Genomic DNA, 18,522 nt, shown 5'->3' with positions numbered 1-18,522 from the left:
AGAGAGAGAGAGAGAGCATAAAACCGATGGAATGGAGTCCCAGAACAAAATAAAAGCCTTAAAAAAGACAAATGGAGAGAAACAAATCGGGGAATAAAATCAATCAGGCAGGCCAGGCCTGTGTGCTCTGAACCCTCCGTATCGTTCCCGGGGGGTGCTGAAGGACCCCTCTCAACCCAGTCAGTCAGGCTACCAGGCTGGGGGGGATGGGGGAGTCTGTTTGTTTGTCCCCTCTCTCGTGAGAGAAAAGAGGGGGAGGAGAGGGTGTTCAGCTATCTTCTTAACGTCCATGGCTGCTACACCAGAGTGTAGGACTTAGAGTAGGCCCCCCCGGCCCCCCCCTTCTGAAGTCTGCCCAGTCCTGAGGAGCTGCTCTCCATGAGAGAGTCTCTGGACCCCCCCACCTTGGAGGAGACCCCTCCGGGGGTGCCCCCCCCCACGGCCCCCCCGCCGGCAGTGGAGGAGGCCGTGGCCGCAGCTGCAGCGGCAGCATTCTGGGCCGAGGAGGAGGAGGAGCCGGGCATGGTGAGAGTCCTCTGGAGGAGCGAGGAGGAGGTGCTAGATCCTCCACTCGCACCTCCTCCTCCTGCTGCTGCTGCTGCTCCACCACTCCCAGAGGCTCCAGAGGAGGAGAGGCTGGCCAGGCCTGCGTGGCCTAGGGTGAGGGCTTGCTGCTGGGGCTGGTTCTGGCTCTGTTTGGCCGGGTCCAGGGGCTGGTGCCGGCCCTGGCTGTGGTAGGCCCTCTGGGCCAGACTCCGAACGGACGTCTCCCGGGGTGGAACCACGGGGCACGGCTCGTGGTGGTCCGACTGCTTCCTGAAGAATGGGTCGGACTTCATGTAAAGGGGCAGGTTACAGTAATCACCTGGGAGAGTGCAGAAGAGAGGAACAGCAAGGAGTTAGGGAGAGAATGTGTGTGTGTGTGTGTGTGTGTGAGACAGAGAGAGATAAAGGGAAAACAAGAGAGAGAAAGAGGACAGATACAGTAGATAAAGAAAAAGACACACTAACAGATAATCTTTTGAGTGTTTTGCTTCAAGTGATCCATGTTACACAATCCTGGCACGGATTCGATGAACCAATAACATACAAAACCAAAAAAATGGATAGGATGCGGGAAGGAAAAACAAAAAGCAAAGATTAAAGTTAAATGGAAACAAAACTCACTCTTAGCTCTGTGTGGTATGGGCACAGCCACGTTCTTCCCGCGGTCGTAGTCCTGGGGCTTGGGCGGCGAGGCGGTGAAGCGGCAGATGCCCGGCTCCGACGGTGTGCTCATGGACGTCATGCTGTCGGCGTTGTCGTTGGTCCCCGTGGTCATGTGGTCGGAGGAACTGTCGGAGATGAAGCACTCGGTGATCTCGAACTTGGCGTGCTGCAGGTGCTCCTCCAGCTTGGCATGCTCGTACGCCCGCGCCAGCTCCTCGTAGGTGGACGAGGCGCTCTCCGTCGACACCATGCTGTTACGACCCTTGTCTGTGGACACAGGAACGTACAGCTCTTTATTCACGTTATATTATTCACGTAATTCATATTTACATGCATATTATTGGGTGTGCTTGCCCTCGGCGAGCACAACCTTTGGTCTCTCACTTTTATATTATTATTATTTATTATTATTTTCCCACCCCTAATGATCTCTCAATATTTGGACTATATAGGCAACGTCGGTGTCAAAAGGTCTGTCTTGGTAGCGATTGCGTCCACACTGGAGAGAAGCCCTACAGCTATGACCTCTGTGGTAAAAGCTTTAGCAAAGATAGCAGTTTAACAGTTCACTGCAGGATCCACACTGGAGAGAAGCCCTACAGCTGTGACCTCTGTGGTCAAACCTTTAAACGGACTGGGGAATTAACAGTTGACCGCAGAATCCACACTGGAGAGAAGCCCTACAGCGGTAACCTCTGTGACTATTCAGGTAAAACAAATGACCATCTGAAGAGTCACCTGCGTGTCCACAATAGAAAAACCCCAAAGCAGTGATGTCTGGGGCCAAGCTGTCCCAGCAGTCACCACCTGAGAAAACTTCTGTATGACCCACAGCTGGAAGAACTACTGGCCTACAACTAAAAAATCCCAAATCATCTGCTGTTAGACTGCTACTCCCATGGTTTCTTCAATTTTGTCGTCTAACTTTTATTGATGTAAGACTGTTTAGCCAGGGTTACGAACCTTGTCTAGGGGGAAAGGCTGTAACACTAGACAAAAACACAAGACAAAACACACATGCAAACAGGGCAAGGGACGTAACAGCTTGTGTTCTGCATCTCTCTTTCACCAACTGTCTTTGGAGGAGGGGAGCACTGAACTGATCCTCCCAAGGTTTCTTACATTTTCCTTGTCTTCCTTGAGGGTTTAGGTTGGTTGAGGGGCAGTTCTATGGGCGTATGTGAAGCCCTCTGTGAAATTGCTTGTAAAAATGGTGATTTGATTTGAATTTGATGATCTGTCGTCCAATGCAATGATCTTTATCCTTTGTTGAAGAATATGGACGCACTTCTCTGTATTTACATTTGCAAGTAAAGGGTCAAGAGACTGGATGGTTCTGAAACAAAATGATTTATTGTCCTATTTACCAGATGATGGCCTGATAACAGGGCAGTTTACACCCTTCTCTCCTTCGTTCGTTCGTTTCCGAACCTTTTTTGAGGAGTTTATATTATTATTTTCCCACCCCTTAGGATCCCTCAATATTTCGACTACATAGATAACGTCGGTGTCAAAAGGTTCGTCTTGGTAGCGATTGCGTTGCTTGTATTTTTATTTATGTTCCGTTGCACAGTTTACAAGCTTACGTTTTTGTGGCAAAAAGTGCCTTGTGTGCACCAAGGGACCTCAGTGCTAGCCTTACGTCACAACGTCAGCACACGTTAGCAACAACGCAGTTCTCCTAAGACAGACAGCGATATTAGCGAGCCCTCCTCAGCATTAGTACCATAGATAAAAGTTTAGGCTACTTTTGCTAGGTACTGTAACACAGAGCCAACAGACAAACCACGGTACCATTCACACCTTTCTCCTACCCCAGACAAAAGAAAAGTTTTTTTTCCATTTTCTTATCTTCCAGCAGAAGCTTCAAAGCTTCTGGCCCAGCATGGGATCAGAAAGGTAGGCCACATGGCTCCCAGTATTCTGGGAAGCTTAAGAACAAACTTTTACTGGATTTATAAAACAATCCCCAAGGACTACATGGCTCATGGACACTATTTCAATGACAGTAGTTGATGTGTTCTAATGTGTGCTTTTCTATTTGTTTAGAATGTTGTTTTAATTGATATTTGATTGAGTGGGGATAGAGACAGATTCAAGGAGTCGAAGAACAGGTTTAGCAAGGCGGTGAGAGAGGCAAAACGACTGTACTCAGAGAGACTGAAGCGCCAGTTCTCTGCTAACGACTCTGCTTCTGTCTGGAGAGGGCTCAGGCAGATTACCAACTACAAGCCCAGAGCCCCCCACTCCACGACTCCCGCCTGGCCAACGACATGAACAAGTTCTACTGCAGATTTGAAAGACAATTGGACTGTCCTGATCTACCCCTTCCCACCCATGTGGCCTCCCCCACCCCCCCTCTACAGTAACGACTCTCTCCATTCAGGAGGGTGAAGTTAACAGACATTTCAAGAGGCAGAACCCCTGCAAAGCAGCGGGGCCAGACTCTGTCTCTCCTGCCACCCTCAAGCACTGCGCTGACCAGCTGTCTCCGGTGTTTACCAACATCTTTAACACCTCCCTGGAGACATGCCTTGTGCCAGCCTGTCTCAAGTCCTCCACCATCATCCCTGTGCCCAAAAAGCCAAGGCCAACAGGACTTAATGACTACAGACCCGTCGCCCTGACCTCTGTGGTAATGAAGTCTTTTGAGCGCCTTGTGCTGGCACACCTCAAATCCATCACAGACCCTTTCGTGGACCCACTGCAGTTTGCCTACAGAGCCAACAGGTCTGTGGATGACACCGTTAACATGGCCCTCCACTTCACCCTACAGCACCTGGACTCCCCAGCATCCTACGGTAGGATCCTGTGTGTGGACTTCAGCTCTGCCTTCAACACCATAATCCCCGCCCTGCTTCAGGACAAGCTCTCCCAGCTGAACGTGCCCGACTCCACCTGCAGGTGGATCACAGACTTCCTGTCTGACAGGAAGCAGTGCGTTAAGCTGGGAACACAAGTCTCTGACTCCCGGTCCATCAGCACCGGATCTCCTCAGGGCTGCGTCCTTTCCCCTCTGCTCTTCTCCATGTACACCAACAGCTGCACCTCCAGTCATCCGTCTGTCAAACTTCTGAAGTTTGCGGACGACACCACCCTCATTGGGCTCATCTCTGACGGGGACGAGTCTGATTATAGGTGGGAAGCTGACAACCTGGTGACCTGGTGTAGCCAGAACAACTTAGAGCTCAATGCTCTTAAGACAGTGGAGATGGTTGTGAACTTCAGGAAGAATACAGCCCCACTCACCCCCATCACCCTGTGCGACTCCCCAGTCAACACTGTGGAGTCTTTCCGCTTCCTGGGCACCATCCTCTCCCAGGACCTCAAGTGGGATCTGAACATTAGCTCCCTCACCAAAAAAGCACAACAGAGGATGTACTTCCTACGGCAGCTGAAGAAATTCAACCTGCCAAAGACAATGATGGTGCACTTCTACACAGCCATCATTGAGCCCATCCTCACCTCTTCCATCACCATCTGGTACACTGCTGCCACTGCCAAGGACAAGAGCAGACTGCAGCGTATCATCCGCACTGCTGAGAAGGTGATCGGCTGCAATCTGCCTACCCTCGAGGACCTGCACACCTCGAGGACCCTGAGGCGAGCGAGGAAGATTGTGGCCGACCCCTCCCACCCTGGCCACTCCCTGTTTCAGCTACTCCCCTCCGGCAGAAGGCTGCAGTCCATCAGGACCAAAACCTCACGCCATAAGAACAGTTTCTTTCCATCTGCTACTGGCCTCTTCAACAAGGCCAAGGACTCCCACTGACATTCATTCATCTATTTAACTATCATAAGTCCATCTAATGGAAATTACACTATGCATAAGCCTTATCTCAGTATCTGATTGCACTATGTTGACCACCCATGCTGCTCATTCTTTATTCTTTATTCTTATTTTTATATATATTTTATATTTAAATTGTTTTATTCTTAGATTGTTTAGTTCTCAGAAATAGTTAAACTTTAGTATTTTTACTTAATTTAAGATTCGTATATGCTTAGTGTTTTGTACCTTCCTGCCACAGTCAATTCTGTGTTTGTATAACATACATGGCAAATAAACCGGATTCTGATTATAACTTCCCTTCAGGTAGAGTTACGTTAGCCAATTTTTTGATCCAAATAATTGTATCATACTAACAAAACCATTTATGAATGTTGTATTGATATTCACAGCCTGGAAACGTACCCATCTGCAACCGACGCAAGCACACCCCTCTCTAGTTCTCATTGGTATTATCATTATTCTCATTATATATATTTATATATTTAACAGAACTCAAGGATGTATACCGTGCTCATGTTGTGTTCATTTGCGTGTGAGTATGTGTGCGTGTCTGTGTCTAAGGAGTGGAGTGTGTGCTTATGTGTGAGAGCATATGCTTTGCATTTGAATGTGTGTGCGTGCACGTATATATGTGTGTGTGTGTGCCTGTGCGTGTGTATGAGTGCGTGTGCGGTTGTGTATGAGTGTGTGTAGCCTCACCCGTGTCCTGTGACAGGCTGGCGCTGTAGCTGTCGCTCTCGGTGACGGTGATGCCATGCTGACTGCCCACCGTGCGCCAGTCTGACGTGAGGGTGCGGGCGGGCGTGGACGACTGGCACTTGGTCAGGGTCCACTGGCTGGAGTAACGGTTCCTGGTGCTGTGGGCCGACTTCACACTCTTCCTGGAGACAGGGTCTGGAGAGGAGTGAGGAGAGTTGTAGAGGACAAGGGAAATGTGGTATACTTCTACTACATATACTTCTGTAGTATAGTTTGCACAGTGTCAGTAGGCTAACCACATGAGAAATATATCTTACTGGTTCCTGGTCTGATATCCGACATGTCAATCAAGGGTCCTGTGTTCTGGATGAGGGCGGGGTGATGCACAGACACACCCGTACAGAAGCTCTGTGGGTTCCCTGATTGGTTAAACTCTGTGTCCGTCACAGGGATTGTGGCCTTGTCTTCACCTGTCAGATGGGAAAGGGGTAAAGTGTTTTAATGTCTTTTAATGATGACACTCACTCTTTCACTCTCTTTTTCTGTCTCTCGCTAACCACCACACACACTTCCTCCACCAAACTCTCTATCTCCGTCACTCACACACACACAGACACACAAACACACAGACCGACCTATCTGCTTGATGCCCTCCTTGTCTTCGATGAGCAGTTGGACTCTGGGGATGTCTATGTGCAGCCTGGGCCCCTGGGGGGGGCCCTTCACAGGGGTGTCGAAGCTCCGGTTGTTCTTACTGCTCCAGAGACACAAGGCACACACACACACATACTATATAGCCACTGTTTACAATAACTGTGCTCTTATGACAATAATGCATATGATAAGAATGATGGTAAGGATGATGGTGAACGTGATGATAATGATGAACATGGTGAGGATGATGGTGAAGGCGATGATGGTGATAAGGATAATAATGACAACAAGGATGAAGATCATGGAAGTGTTTGAGACATACTGTGGGTGTTTGTGGTGAACATGTGTGGGTGTGTGAGGTCTTACCTGATCAGCATTTCAGCCAGGCTCTTGGCATCTGAAGGACAAGACAGGGCACAACAGTTACCACCAATGTGTGAGCCCCTCTCTCTCTTCCCCTCCATCCAACTCAAACCATCCCTCTCCTCCTCACCCCTCTCTCCTCTCCTCCTCACCTCTCAGTCTCTTCAGCCTCTTCTCTTTGCGCTTCTTGCGAATGATGAAGAGCAAGGCCACGCCCACAGTGACCAAAATGACGGGACAGCCAATGGAAAACAGCTTCTTCACGTCGTCATTCTTCTCCAGAGGGGATTTGATTGGCGGGATCGTACCTTCATTGGAAGAGGAGAGAGAGAAAGAGAGAGAGAATACACACTTGCAATTAGTGTCTGCGAGTATGAACACATTTAAGAATAGATATGACTGAGAGAACCACACTCCAAAAGCACAGGCATTAGAAGAGTAGTGGAACCGTCTAAGACGATCACAGAACCCCCTGAAACAAGGTTCCCCAAGCACAACCACACACTCACTGCCATCGTAGTCGAGCGTGGCGAACTGGGAGCTCTGGTTCCCACAGCCGGCGCTGTTGCACGCCTTCATCTTCATCTCGTACCAGGTGGCCTCACGGAGCTCTGCCAGGAACACGTCCACCGTGGCGTTGGTGCGGACGCTCTGCCATGCCCACGTGCCCTTGGGCCGGAACTCCAGGAGCACGGATGTGATTGGACAGCCGCCGCTGGCCCAGCCCTGCAGGTTGAGGCGGGCGTGGCTGGAGTTGATGTGGGTGAAAACGGGCTGATCCTTGTTGAACTGGGGCTCTGGGGAGACAGGCCGGGTGGGAGAGAGTTAGGGTGTGTCTGTGTGTACATGTCCATGTCTCATCTCAGCTTAGCTCCACTTCTTAGCCCTCCTTCCTCTCTTTCATCCTTTCGCCATCCTGCCCCTCCGTTCCTCACCCCCCAGCCCTCCCCACTTCCCCCTGCCCCTCCGCTCCTCACCCCCCACCTCTCCCCCCTGCTCCTCTGGTCCTCACCCCCCACCTCTCCCCCCTGCCCCTCTGGTCCTCACCCCCCACCTCTCCCCCCTGCTCCTCTGGTCCTCACCCCGCCCGTGGGTCTTGGCCTCGATGATCTCACTGATGCGTCCGGCGCCCACGCTGTTCTTGGCGGCCAGCTTGACCTTGTACCAGGTGCCACAGCGCAGACTGTCCAGGCGGAACGAGCGCTCGCTGGAGCTGATGAACACGTCACGCCATTCCTCCGTGTTGTCCACCGAGTACTGGAGCACGAAGCCTGGGACACACACACACATGCACACACTTTTGTGAGTTTCAACGACTCAAAACTAGTATACATTAACAATGATTTAATTTTGAGTATAAATGTGTTTTGAAGACATTTTAGGAGATCATTGTCAGATTTGGGGAGGATGTTCCTCTAAGAGCCACAAGGCGGCAGTATAACTCCATACGGCCCGTCACTAAACTAGAACTGTAACTCCTCTCCCTCCCTTCCTCCCCTCCCTCCTACTCTCCTTTCCTCTATTCTTCTCTCCTCCCATCTTCTTTCCTCCCCTTCATTATTTACCCAGCAGCCCCAGCTGGGTGTGCCATGGCGCTGACTGAGCATATATGCAAATGAGAACCAGCAATATGGCGCCTGTGTTTTCATAATCAGCTATCTCCCTCTGTCTGTGTCTCCCTTTCTCCCTCTCTCTCTCAATTTATCACCCTCTCTCGCTGTCTCTCTTTCTCTTTCACTACACACTGTATCAGTTTCTGTCTGTCACTCGGTTTCTCCCTCGCTGTAGACGCCCTCCGTCCATCACCCACCCTCTCCCTCTCCACCCTCTCCCTCCCCCGTTTCCCTCCCTCTCTCTCCCTTCCTCAACCCCCTTCATCCTCCCTCACCCTCCCTCTCTCCAACATATGGCACGGTAAAGGAAGGTTTATATCTGGGGTTGACCTGTGCAGATCCTACTGAGTGTTTTACACAAATCACTACAAACACAGACACACACACACCACTAAAGACACACACACAAACACACACACACACACCTCTGATGGAGCTCCCTCCGTTGTCTCCAGGGATCCAGGCCAGAGTGATGGAGGAAGTGGAGGTGGTGGACACCGTCAGACGAGGCTGGTCCGGAGGAACTGGAACAGGAGGACGAGGAAGAAGGAGGAGCAGGAGGAAGTGAAGGAGGGGGAGAAGAAGTAAGAGGGAGGAGACGTTAGAGGCAGGGCAGAAACAGAGAGAGGTTTCTGAACACCAAAGCTACTCACAAATGATTCATCCACTAAATTGAAAAAAAGAAGAAGCAGAATGTCCTGCAGTGAAGGCAGGAGGATGGGAACTCACCTTGCACCAGGAGGTTGACTATGATGGTGTCGAACCCCAGCGTGTTGGTGGCCGTGCACGTGTAGTACCCAGAATCCTCGGCTTTCACAGAGCGCAGGACCAGCGTCCCATTGGCTAGGATCAGACGCTGACCATCCAGAGTGACAGGGATGGCGGCGTCCTCACTGAATGAGAGGGGGGAGAGAGAGAGACAAAAAGAGTGAGAGAATGGGGGGGTTGGGAGAGAAAGACAGAAGAAAGGAGAGAAGGAGGGGGAAGGCCAGAGAGAGAGAAAGGAAGAGAGTGAGGGAGGCAGAGAAAGAGAGGGAGACATTGTGGGTTCACATCCCGTCAGTGCAGAAGGAACCTGGAGGTGGGTTTTCATCTCAGATCTTGAGAGAAAGTTCACGGGTCGGTTTTGCGGGTTTAGATCCCAACTGCAACAAGATCCGGGGGTCACGTCTGAAGGGCGGAGAGGACAGAAGGTCACGGGACACGGCTCACCTGTCTTTGGTCCACTTGATGGTGGGGTTGGGCTCTCCCACCGAGCTGCAGGGCAGACGCACCTCCTTCATCCAGGGAGTGGTGTGGGTCCCCCCAAAGGACAGAATCTTAGCCGGGGCTGGGGGAGGAGGGGCCAAGGAGATAGGGGGAGGTGAAGGAAGAATGGTTGAGTGGAACTAGAGGATGCATATTGTTTTATTTGTTTCCACACCACACTCTGTGTGGGACGTCTTATCATCAGCCACTAGGGTGTACCTCCCCCCTCTCACTCCCTCCCCTCCCCCTGTCTCTCTCTGTCTGCAGAAACAAAGACTGTATTCCCCGCAGGCTGACCCACTCAATACTTCATTCAGCCTGGGAACAAGGGAACAAGAGCTCTAGCATTAAGACGTCAAGAGGGCCGTAGCCAGAGAGAGATGGAGAGGGAGAGAGAGAGAGAGAGAGAGAGAGAGAGAGAGAGAGAGAGAGAGAGAGAGAGAGAGAGAGAGAGAGAGAGAGAGAGAGAGAGAGAGAGAGAGAGAGAGAGAGAGAGAGAGAGAGAGAGAGAGAAAGAGAGAGAGGGGGGGGGGTGGAGGAGGAAGGGAGGGGGGGTGAGGGAGGGGGAGGCGGGAGGTCAGAGAAAGAGAAAAGAAAAGCGGATAACAGGATGAACGTCCTCGGTTGCTCTTCCTCAATCCCCCCCTTCCCCCTATGTAATCCAGGGTTCACTGATCGAACGTCCCTCTTTACCTCCACGGCCTCGCTGTTGTACTCATCATCATTCCTTCATCCTCTCATCCCTCAGTCCTCCAACCGCTCCCCCTCTCCCCCGTCCCTGCCCTCCTCACTGCGTCTCCTGCCCCCTCCTTCTCCCTCCTCTCCTGCCCTCTCCTGCCCCCATCCTCCTCCCCTTCTCTACTCAGTGGTAGGTTATCTGTTGGCCTCTGATCTCCAGCTCAATAACACAAGCTGCCCTCTGTCAGTCTGTGACAAGGGTCAGACTCGGAGACCAGAAGATGGAGAGAGTGAGAAATAGGGAAAGAGAGAGAGACAGAGCTTTCGTCTTCTAACCCCAACCACAGAATGTCACCTGCCTAAACTCTTCCCATCCTCTACTCCTCTCCTCCTTCTCTTCCACTCCTCTCCTCCTCCTTCTCCTCTACTCCTCTCCTCCTCCTTCTCCTCTCCTCCTTCTCCTTTACTCCTCTCCTCCTTTCCTCTACTCCTCTCCTACTCCTTCTCCTCCACTCCTCTCCTCCTCCTTCTCTACTCCTCTCCTTCTCCTCTCCTCCTCCTTCTCCTCTACTCCTCTCCTACTCCTTCTCTACTCCTCTCCTTCTCCTCTCCTCCTCCTTCTCCTCTACTCCTCTCCTACTCCTTCTCCTCCACTCCTCTCCTCCTCCTTCTCTACTCTTCTCCGCCTCCTTCTCCTCTCCTCCTCCTTCTCTTTTCCTCCTCTCCTCCTTTCCTCTACTCCTCTCCTACTCCTTCTCCTCCACTCCTCTCCTCCTCCTTCTCCTCTACTCCTCTCGCTTCCTCCTCTCCTCTTTCTTCCCATCCTCTCCCTCTATCCATCTCTCCATCTCTCCTCTTCTCTTCTCATCTCTTTTTCGCCACTCTTCTCCCCTCCTCTCCCCCTCTTCTCTCCTCCTCTGGTCCCCCTCCCCTCTGGAGGACTCACCCTTCCCAGCAGGCTCCACAGTGACCTTCTCGCTTATGTTGCCGCGGCCGGCGGTCGTCACGGCAGCAGACCATATGAGGTACTGTTGACCACGGTTCAGGTGAGTGATCCGATAGAACAGCAACTCTGGGTTAGCTTCGTACTCACTGGGGGCCTGCACACAAACACACACACACACACACACACACAGGGATGAGCAAACAGGCACACAGACACACATACACACACAGACACACACACGCACACAGATGCCCACACACGCAGGCATGCACATACACACAAACACCGATACACACACAGTGCAGTCAGTAAAACGAGAGGTGGAATATTGATTAGAAGTGTTTATCATATCTACAGACACAGTGATGGATACAGTTCTACCATAGACACACTCTCTGGAAGAGTGGGAGGGGTCCCTTGAGAGAAGGAGAAGAATAGAGGAGCGATCCACCTCCATCCATCCACTCCTCCCTCCCTCCCTCCCTCCCTCAATCACTTGCGCGCTCTCTGAGTCTGAGATATCATCAACTATTAGACTGTCTAATGAGGGCTATCTACTGCAGGCATCAGGAAATGATGCACACACACCCACACACAGATCCAGACAAGCAGAGACAGAATAAGACAGACACAGACAATGTAACATTTTTACACACACATACATGCACGCACACCCACACACACACACTGACATGACCTGAGGACAGATGTGTAATTGTGGTGTGTTTAACCCGGCCGTGTGTGTCCTGTCAACACACATCCACATCACTGTCCACACACACACACACTCGCACACACACTCCTCCAACATCACCTCCAGTCTTTATACCGCCTCACAAATACTCACAAATTACCGTCAGTCCTATCATACACCCCTAAGGTGCCCCTTTACACAGGAGGTTACCCCCCCTGCCTCTGACACACACACACAAATGAGGCTGTGACTCAACACAGCCCTCAAGCTACTCTATCTGTCAGAGTGCTCATCTCAGTCCCCACTCCGAGAGAGAGCTAGAACACACACACACACCGACACACACAGAGACGCGCACGCAGACACACGCATGCACACACACAGATTCGCAGCCCTCTTCAGAGCTGAGGAGGGTATATATCTGGCCCAGAGAGACAGAGACAGAGGCCCAGGGAGAAATCTATCTTTTCCTCTATCTTTCTCTCTCTTCTCAATCTCTCTTTCTTTCTCTCTCTGTCTCTCCCATCCTCTGCAGAGAGAGGCAGGTATGAGCGGTGAACCAGGAAGAGGGGATGAAGGGAGAAGGAGTGTGATGGTGTTACGGATATTAAAATATTCCTCCGGCGTGTAGATAGCGTTGATCCGGGGAACGATAGAAGGAGATAATGAAAAGAGGAACAAAAGTACCCCCCCGCGTGGTGTGTCTGACCCCCCCTCCCCTCATCCCTCCTTCCATCTCTCCAGACGCACTCATTTACATAGTAATCATCCCTCACTCTGTGTGGGGCCAGGAAAGAGAGAGAGAGATAGAGAGAGCAAAGAGAGAGAGAGAAAAAAAGAGAGAGAGACAGAAGGAAGGAGAGAGGGAAGAACAGGTCTACATGTCTGATTTCCTACCTAGTTTGGTGTTAATGTACACGCACTGTATCATGTGACGTGTATGTGTGTTTTGCTATCAGCTTGTTTCCTGCTCTCGTTGATGAACAGATGAGGTTGTCCTGGCAACGTGATGAGACACAGATATGCAAATGAGGCTGGAGAGAACGCTTGCACGCACACACACTGCGGCATGAGCAGAGCTCATTTCACACACATCCTGCTGTTCCTGCTGCAGAAGACCACACACACACAAACACAGACACACATATACACACATACACATAAACACACGCTCAACACCACACCCAACCCACACAAAAACCCACACAAAACTCAACACCAAGTACACACAGATACACACAAAAACAACAAGCTGTCTTGATTCTCCTGAACATTCTACCATCAAGCCTTCTCAGCCAACTCGTTTCCTGCCCACAACTCCCCACCCCCCTAGTCACTCACCGGTTGGCCCGACCCAGGGCTGGAGCAGTAGATATTGTACTTGCGGATGATACCATTTGGCTTGTGAGGGGGGAGCCAGGATACCACCACACTGCTGGCAGAGGAGGGCACAGCTTTGATGCCAGCTGGGGGTCCAGGGTCTGAGACGAGAGAGGAAGAGAGAGAGGAAGAGAGAGAAAGGGAGGAAGAGAAAGAGAGAGGGAGGGGAAGAGAGGGAGATAAAGACAGACAGACGGAGAGAGAGAGAGAGAGAGAGAGAGAGAGAGAGAGAGAGAGAGAGAGAGAGAGAGAGAGAGAGAGAGAGAGAGAGAGAGAGAGAGAGAGAGAGAGAGAGAGAGAGAGAGAGAGAGGAGAAAGGTGAGAGGAACATACATTTCATTTGCCATCTCGTCCATCTACATGTGTTGTTGAGAGTCTGTGTGCGTGTGTGCTGAAATTGCATTCTGCTAGGTGATAAACATGTCGGCAGGAGACAAGTAAGCATAGTGATGAAAAACACACACTTCATACACACACGCACTGCATTGAACACACACACACATGCAAGCTCAGAAAAACACACTCACACAGAGATATTCAAAGGCACCAAAGGCCATGGGAGGTCCAACATTGAGGGTGCCTGGGGTGAGATCATAAAGGTACTGAAGTGTTTGTATGTGTGTGTATGTGTGTGTGAGAGAGAGAGAGTGAGGGAATGAGGCGTTTGCACAATTCCACTCCAATCACCTCCCCATATGCTAGAGACAGTCCCAGAGGCAGAGAGGGGGGGGGGGGAGAGAACGAGAGACAGAAAGAGAGAGACAGAAAGATAGAAAGAGAGAGAGGATGATAGTCCACAGTACACAAACACAACCATACAGACACACACCCATCCACTGCCACACCCAAATACACACACATAGAGCACAGGGACTCACAGCCATGCTCAGAGAGCCTGTGGAAGGCCGCAGACAGAGGTGGAGAGACAGAATAAAAGCCCTCTCCATAACAACCCTCCTGAGATTTGAGCCTCTCCTTCCCCTCCTCTCCTCCTCTCCACCCCTCCATCTCCAGACACCAGCCCCCCAGCCCTGCTGCCTCCGGGAGATGGGGGAAGGAGGGGGGCGACGGTTTGTATGTAACACCCACCAGTGTTAGCAAAAAATGAATTCACTCGAAGCCACAAAGAATTAATCCCTCTCTTTGTGCTCTGGGTGCTGAGTTGGACACACACACACCCACACACACACACACACCCTTAGGTGGCTGAACACATACCCTTTGGCCTTGTCATGCTCATTAGAACTGGTAATGGCTCATAAGAAGTTTAATTAGCATTCTCATCCCCCTCCTTGTCTTTACATCATCCCTCCCATTCTCCCTTCATCCACACCCCTCCCTCAGCCTCACCGCCAGTGTTGGGGGTAATCAGATTACATTTGTCTGTAACGCAGTAATGTAACGCATTACTGTTGATAACTTCAGTAATCGCATTACAGTTACTAATACAAAAATGTCTTGTGTTACTTGCATTACTGCAATCTGCATATCGGGAGGAGAAAAAACTACAAATCAAGCCTGCCTTTACAGTACGTGTGTTTGCGTAACACTCGTCACTTGACTTAGCCCCAGAGTTCAAGAGACGAAACAAGAATGGCAGAGCCGCTTAGGACGTCTTTTGAGGGATGGAGGTATGCACATTACTTCGTATTAGTCGAGCGAAAAGACAAAAACTTAATTGTACAATGTACATTGCGCCGAGGCCAAAAACACCTCTCCACCGCCGCCAACACAACCTCTTATCTGTCAAAGCATCTTCAACGGCAACATGCTAACTGAAGACTAGTAGCTAAAGATCCCCGGACCCTGAGTGTCACTGATGCCGATAAAAGGTTGCCGTTGGCATTGTTGCCGACACCAGCCAAGCAGCCACGACTTGACTTTCAACAGCAGGTTACCAAAGCAGAGATAAACAGGCTTGTAGCAGCATACAGAGGACATTTTGCCATTTAAAGTTTTAAGCATTATTTTATTTTGAGACATTTTGCTTACTGCCAGTACCGTTGCCTTGTTATGCTTGACAACTTGATGAACATCATCAAGGTTTATGTTCACAACTTTTTTTGTCAGCTTTGTGGTATTAAAAAGCATAAAAGAGAGATCTTGTGTATGTCCTCATTATAATAAGAATTTGAGTTGATTTGGGCATATATATGGTACATATTTACATTTAGTTTAGCAGACGCCCTTATCCAGAGCGACTTACAGTAAGTACAGGGACATTCCCCCGAGGCAAGTAGGGGTGAAGTGCCTTGCCCAAGGACACAACATCATTTGGCACAGCTGGGAATCGAACTGGCAACCTTCAGATTACTAGCCCGACTCCCTCACCGCTCAGCCATCTGACTCCCTATATACATATATTGTTATTTGGCAAGTGCATCTCAGGTGAGTTTACGGAGTAATCCAAAGTAATGTAACTAGTTGTGTAACTAGTTATTTTCAGCAGTGAGTAATCTAGTAAAGTAAAGCATTACTAAAAAAAAGGAACTAGTAATGTGTAATTTATTACTTTTATTGAGTAACTACCCCAACACTGCTCACCGCCCAAACCCAGTCAGCACACATTCCTCCATTCTCCTCCACCTTCATTTTCACTCCTATCACCCCCTGCCCTGCCCTGCCCCCAGCATCCAAAAGTGACTTTGTGTATCTGTGTGTGTGTGTCTGCGTGTGTACTCACAGTCTTCGCGGGTCTGGATGTAGAGCACGTTACTGCGGACCCCGTCCCCAGCCTGGGTGAAGGCCAGGACCTGACGCTGTAGTTGGTGAACTTCTCCAGGCCGCGCAGCTCCACCTGCTCCCTGCTGGTGGTGATGTTCTGCATCTCCCCCCACTCTGGGGAGGGAGGGAGAATGATTCATGCTATGAATGAGGTTAGGGTTTCGTTATTTCCCGGTGATTTATTCTAACCAGCTCTCGTAGGAGGTCGTCAGTATGCAAGTACATGCGAGGGGAAACGTCACAAAGGTCAAAGCAGGAAGGTCAGAGGTCAAAGCAGTAGTGACCGCCGGCAGCACCCACCTCCGTCGGGGAACAGCGACCAGAAGACGACGCGGTAGCCCTTCAGCACGCCATGCAGCGTCACCCGCGGAGGCTCCACCCACGTGATGACGGCCTCGTCCGACGTCACCGAGATGGCCCGCACGTTTTGGGGGGGCTCGCTCGGGACTGGGGGGGACGGGGGGGACGGAAAGGAGGGGGGGGACGGGGGAGAGGACAAATAAGGGCGGGGGAGAGTGGTAAAAGAGGAAGAGGAGAAAGAGTGGGAGAAGGAGGGGAGGGGGAGGAAGAGGAGGGGCGGGCAGGAAGAGGATGAGATTAGTATCGCCCAATCTCTGAGGGAGATGCAAATTCTAATTCGGTCTAAGATTTCACAATATTCAGATGCACAGTATCAGGAGTGATGAGTCACACTGAGGTTGAGTCACTAATGTATGGGTAGACACATGGTTCCTCTGGAGTCACACTGAGCAGCCCTAAACACAACCAGGAAGCAGAATGAGGAGAAGAGAGAGAGAAAAGAGCGCGCTGCTCAACGACCTTCGCATGCCTACTAGGGTCAACAACGTTCAGGCTTGGATCACAACCTTCACAGAGGGGGCAACGACCTTCAAACTGGGTTCAACAACTGTCAGAACCCTCCTCTGACCACCAAAAAGATCTCCATTTCAAACCGGTCTCTAGAACGAAGTCTCCAAGCAGATAAATGCTCTTCCTGTCTGCAGGAACGTTCCTCTGTGAAGGACCCCTCTGTCTAAACCTCACCAGGTGCCTTCACACACACACACACACACGCCACTAGTTCCTTGGCTCGCTGGCCAATCAGGGCAGTGTCTGAAAGGCCACAGTGTTGAGATGAACAGAACAGACTTGTGTCGGAGGGGGAGAAACGAAGAGGCGACAGGAAGAGTGGATGAGAGGGTGAACGGAAGAGAGAGGAGGAGAGAGAAAGGGAGGACGGGGAGATGAAAGGGAGAGCGAGTTTTGGCTTCGTCATGGTATGTGCAGCTGGTGAGAGGAGGGATGTAGGGAGGGGAGGGAGGGATGGACGGAGAGAAGGGAGGGATGTATGGATGGAGGGATGAAGGGAGGGGAGGGGTCCCAGGCTCAAGCTCTCCTCTGATTCCCGGAGGAGAAAACAGTCAGAATACTACGACACCAACAGCTATCATTACCACCTACAGCAACACAACCCACGTTGACAACATCCCGATGACTACCGTAGAGCCCAGCCGAGGGAGAAGGGAGAGAGGGATGAAAGAAGAAGGATGGGGGAGGAGTGACAGAGAGAGGAGGAGAGAAAACACAGAGAGAGGAGGAGAGAAAACAGTGTCAATGGAAGGTGTTTTGGGTTGGATGGAGGGAGGAGAAGGAGAGTAAGGCTTGAAGCAAGATCAAGAGAAGAGGGAATAGATGAGAAGTGGGAGCAGGCAGACAATGCATTCAGCTGTGGATAATTAAGGCAGGAAGTAGGCAGAGGAGGGAGGGAGGAGGGAGGGAGGGAGGGAGGGAGGGAGGGAGGGAGGGAGGGAGGGAGGGAGGGAGGGAGGGAGGGGAGGAGGGAGAGAGAGAGAGAGAGAGAGAGAGAGAGAGAGAGAGAGAAAGAGGGAGAGAGAGAGGAGAGAAGAGGAGAGAGAGAGAGAGAAGAGGGAGAGAGAGAGAGAGAGAGAGAGGAGAAGAGGAGAGAGAGAGAGAGAGAGAGAGAGAGAGAAGAGAGAGAGAGAGAGAGAGAGAGAGAGAGGAGAGAGAGAGAGAGAGAGAGAGAGAGAGAGAGAGAGAGAGAGAGAGAGAGAGAGAGGAGAGAGAGAGAGAGAGAGAAGAGAAGAGGGAGAGAGAGAGAGAGAGAGAGAGAGAGAAGAGAGAGAGAGAGAGAGAGAGAGAGAGAGAGAGAGAAGAGAGGAGAGAGAGAGAGAGAGAGAGAGAGAGAGAGAGAGAGGAGAGAGAGAGAGAGAGAGAGAGAGAGAGAGAGAGAGAGAGAGAGAGAAAGAAGAGGGAGAGAGAGAGAGAGAGAGAGAGAGAGAGAGAGAGAGAGAGAGAGAGAGAGAGAGAGAGAGAGAGAGAGAGAGAGAGAGGGAGAGGGAGAGGGAGGGGGAGAGAGAGAGAGAGGGTGAATGATAGGAATAAAGAAAGAGAGGAAGAGAGGAAGTGATAGGAAGAAAAAGAGAGAGGAGCGAAAGTAAGAGATTGAAAGAGAGCAAGATAGAGAGAGAGAGAGATAGATCGAGAGAGAGGAAGACAAGCT

The 18,522-nt window shown here is 50.9% G+C and overlaps 1 protein-coding gene across 1 annotated transcript in view; it reads right to left on the bottom strand.

The window, feature by feature from the left end:
• Nucleotides 1–18,522, bottom strand: part of dscaml1 (Down syndrome cell adhesion molecule like 1) — a 33,598-nt gene continuing 15,076 nt past the window's right edge. The window contains 17 exon segments of the mRNA XM_062473444.1: nucleotides 1–865; nucleotides 1,168–1,476; nucleotides 5,702–5,896; nucleotides 6,019–6,171; nucleotides 6,337–6,455; nucleotides 6,722–6,752; nucleotides 6,871–7,026; nucleotides 7,228–7,515; nucleotides 7,801–7,989; nucleotides 8,757–8,855; nucleotides 9,061–9,224; nucleotides 9,544–9,661; nucleotides 11,204–11,357; nucleotides 13,239–13,378; nucleotides 15,961–16,035; nucleotides 16,038–16,115; nucleotides 16,302–16,448. Coding sequence (XP_062329428.1) covers nucleotides 297–865; nucleotides 1,168–1,476; nucleotides 5,702–5,896; nucleotides 6,019–6,171; nucleotides 6,337–6,455; nucleotides 6,722–6,752; nucleotides 6,871–7,026; nucleotides 7,228–7,515; nucleotides 7,801–7,989; nucleotides 8,757–8,855; nucleotides 9,061–9,224; nucleotides 9,544–9,661; nucleotides 11,204–11,357; nucleotides 13,239–13,378; nucleotides 15,961–16,035; nucleotides 16,038–16,115; nucleotides 16,302–16,448 — 2,984 coding nt within the window. The 3' untranslated portion in view covers nucleotides 1–296.

The sequence above is a fragment of the Osmerus eperlanus genome, chromosome 11, assembly GCF_963692335.1.
Source record: "Osmerus eperlanus chromosome 11, fOsmEpe2.1, whole genome shotgun sequence".
Classification (NCBI taxonomy): Eukaryota; Metazoa; Chordata; class Actinopteri; order Osmeriformes; family Osmeridae; genus Osmerus; species Osmerus eperlanus.
Note: the sequence above shows the minus strand (reverse complement) of the source record. Positions and strands in the feature narration are given on the sequence as shown.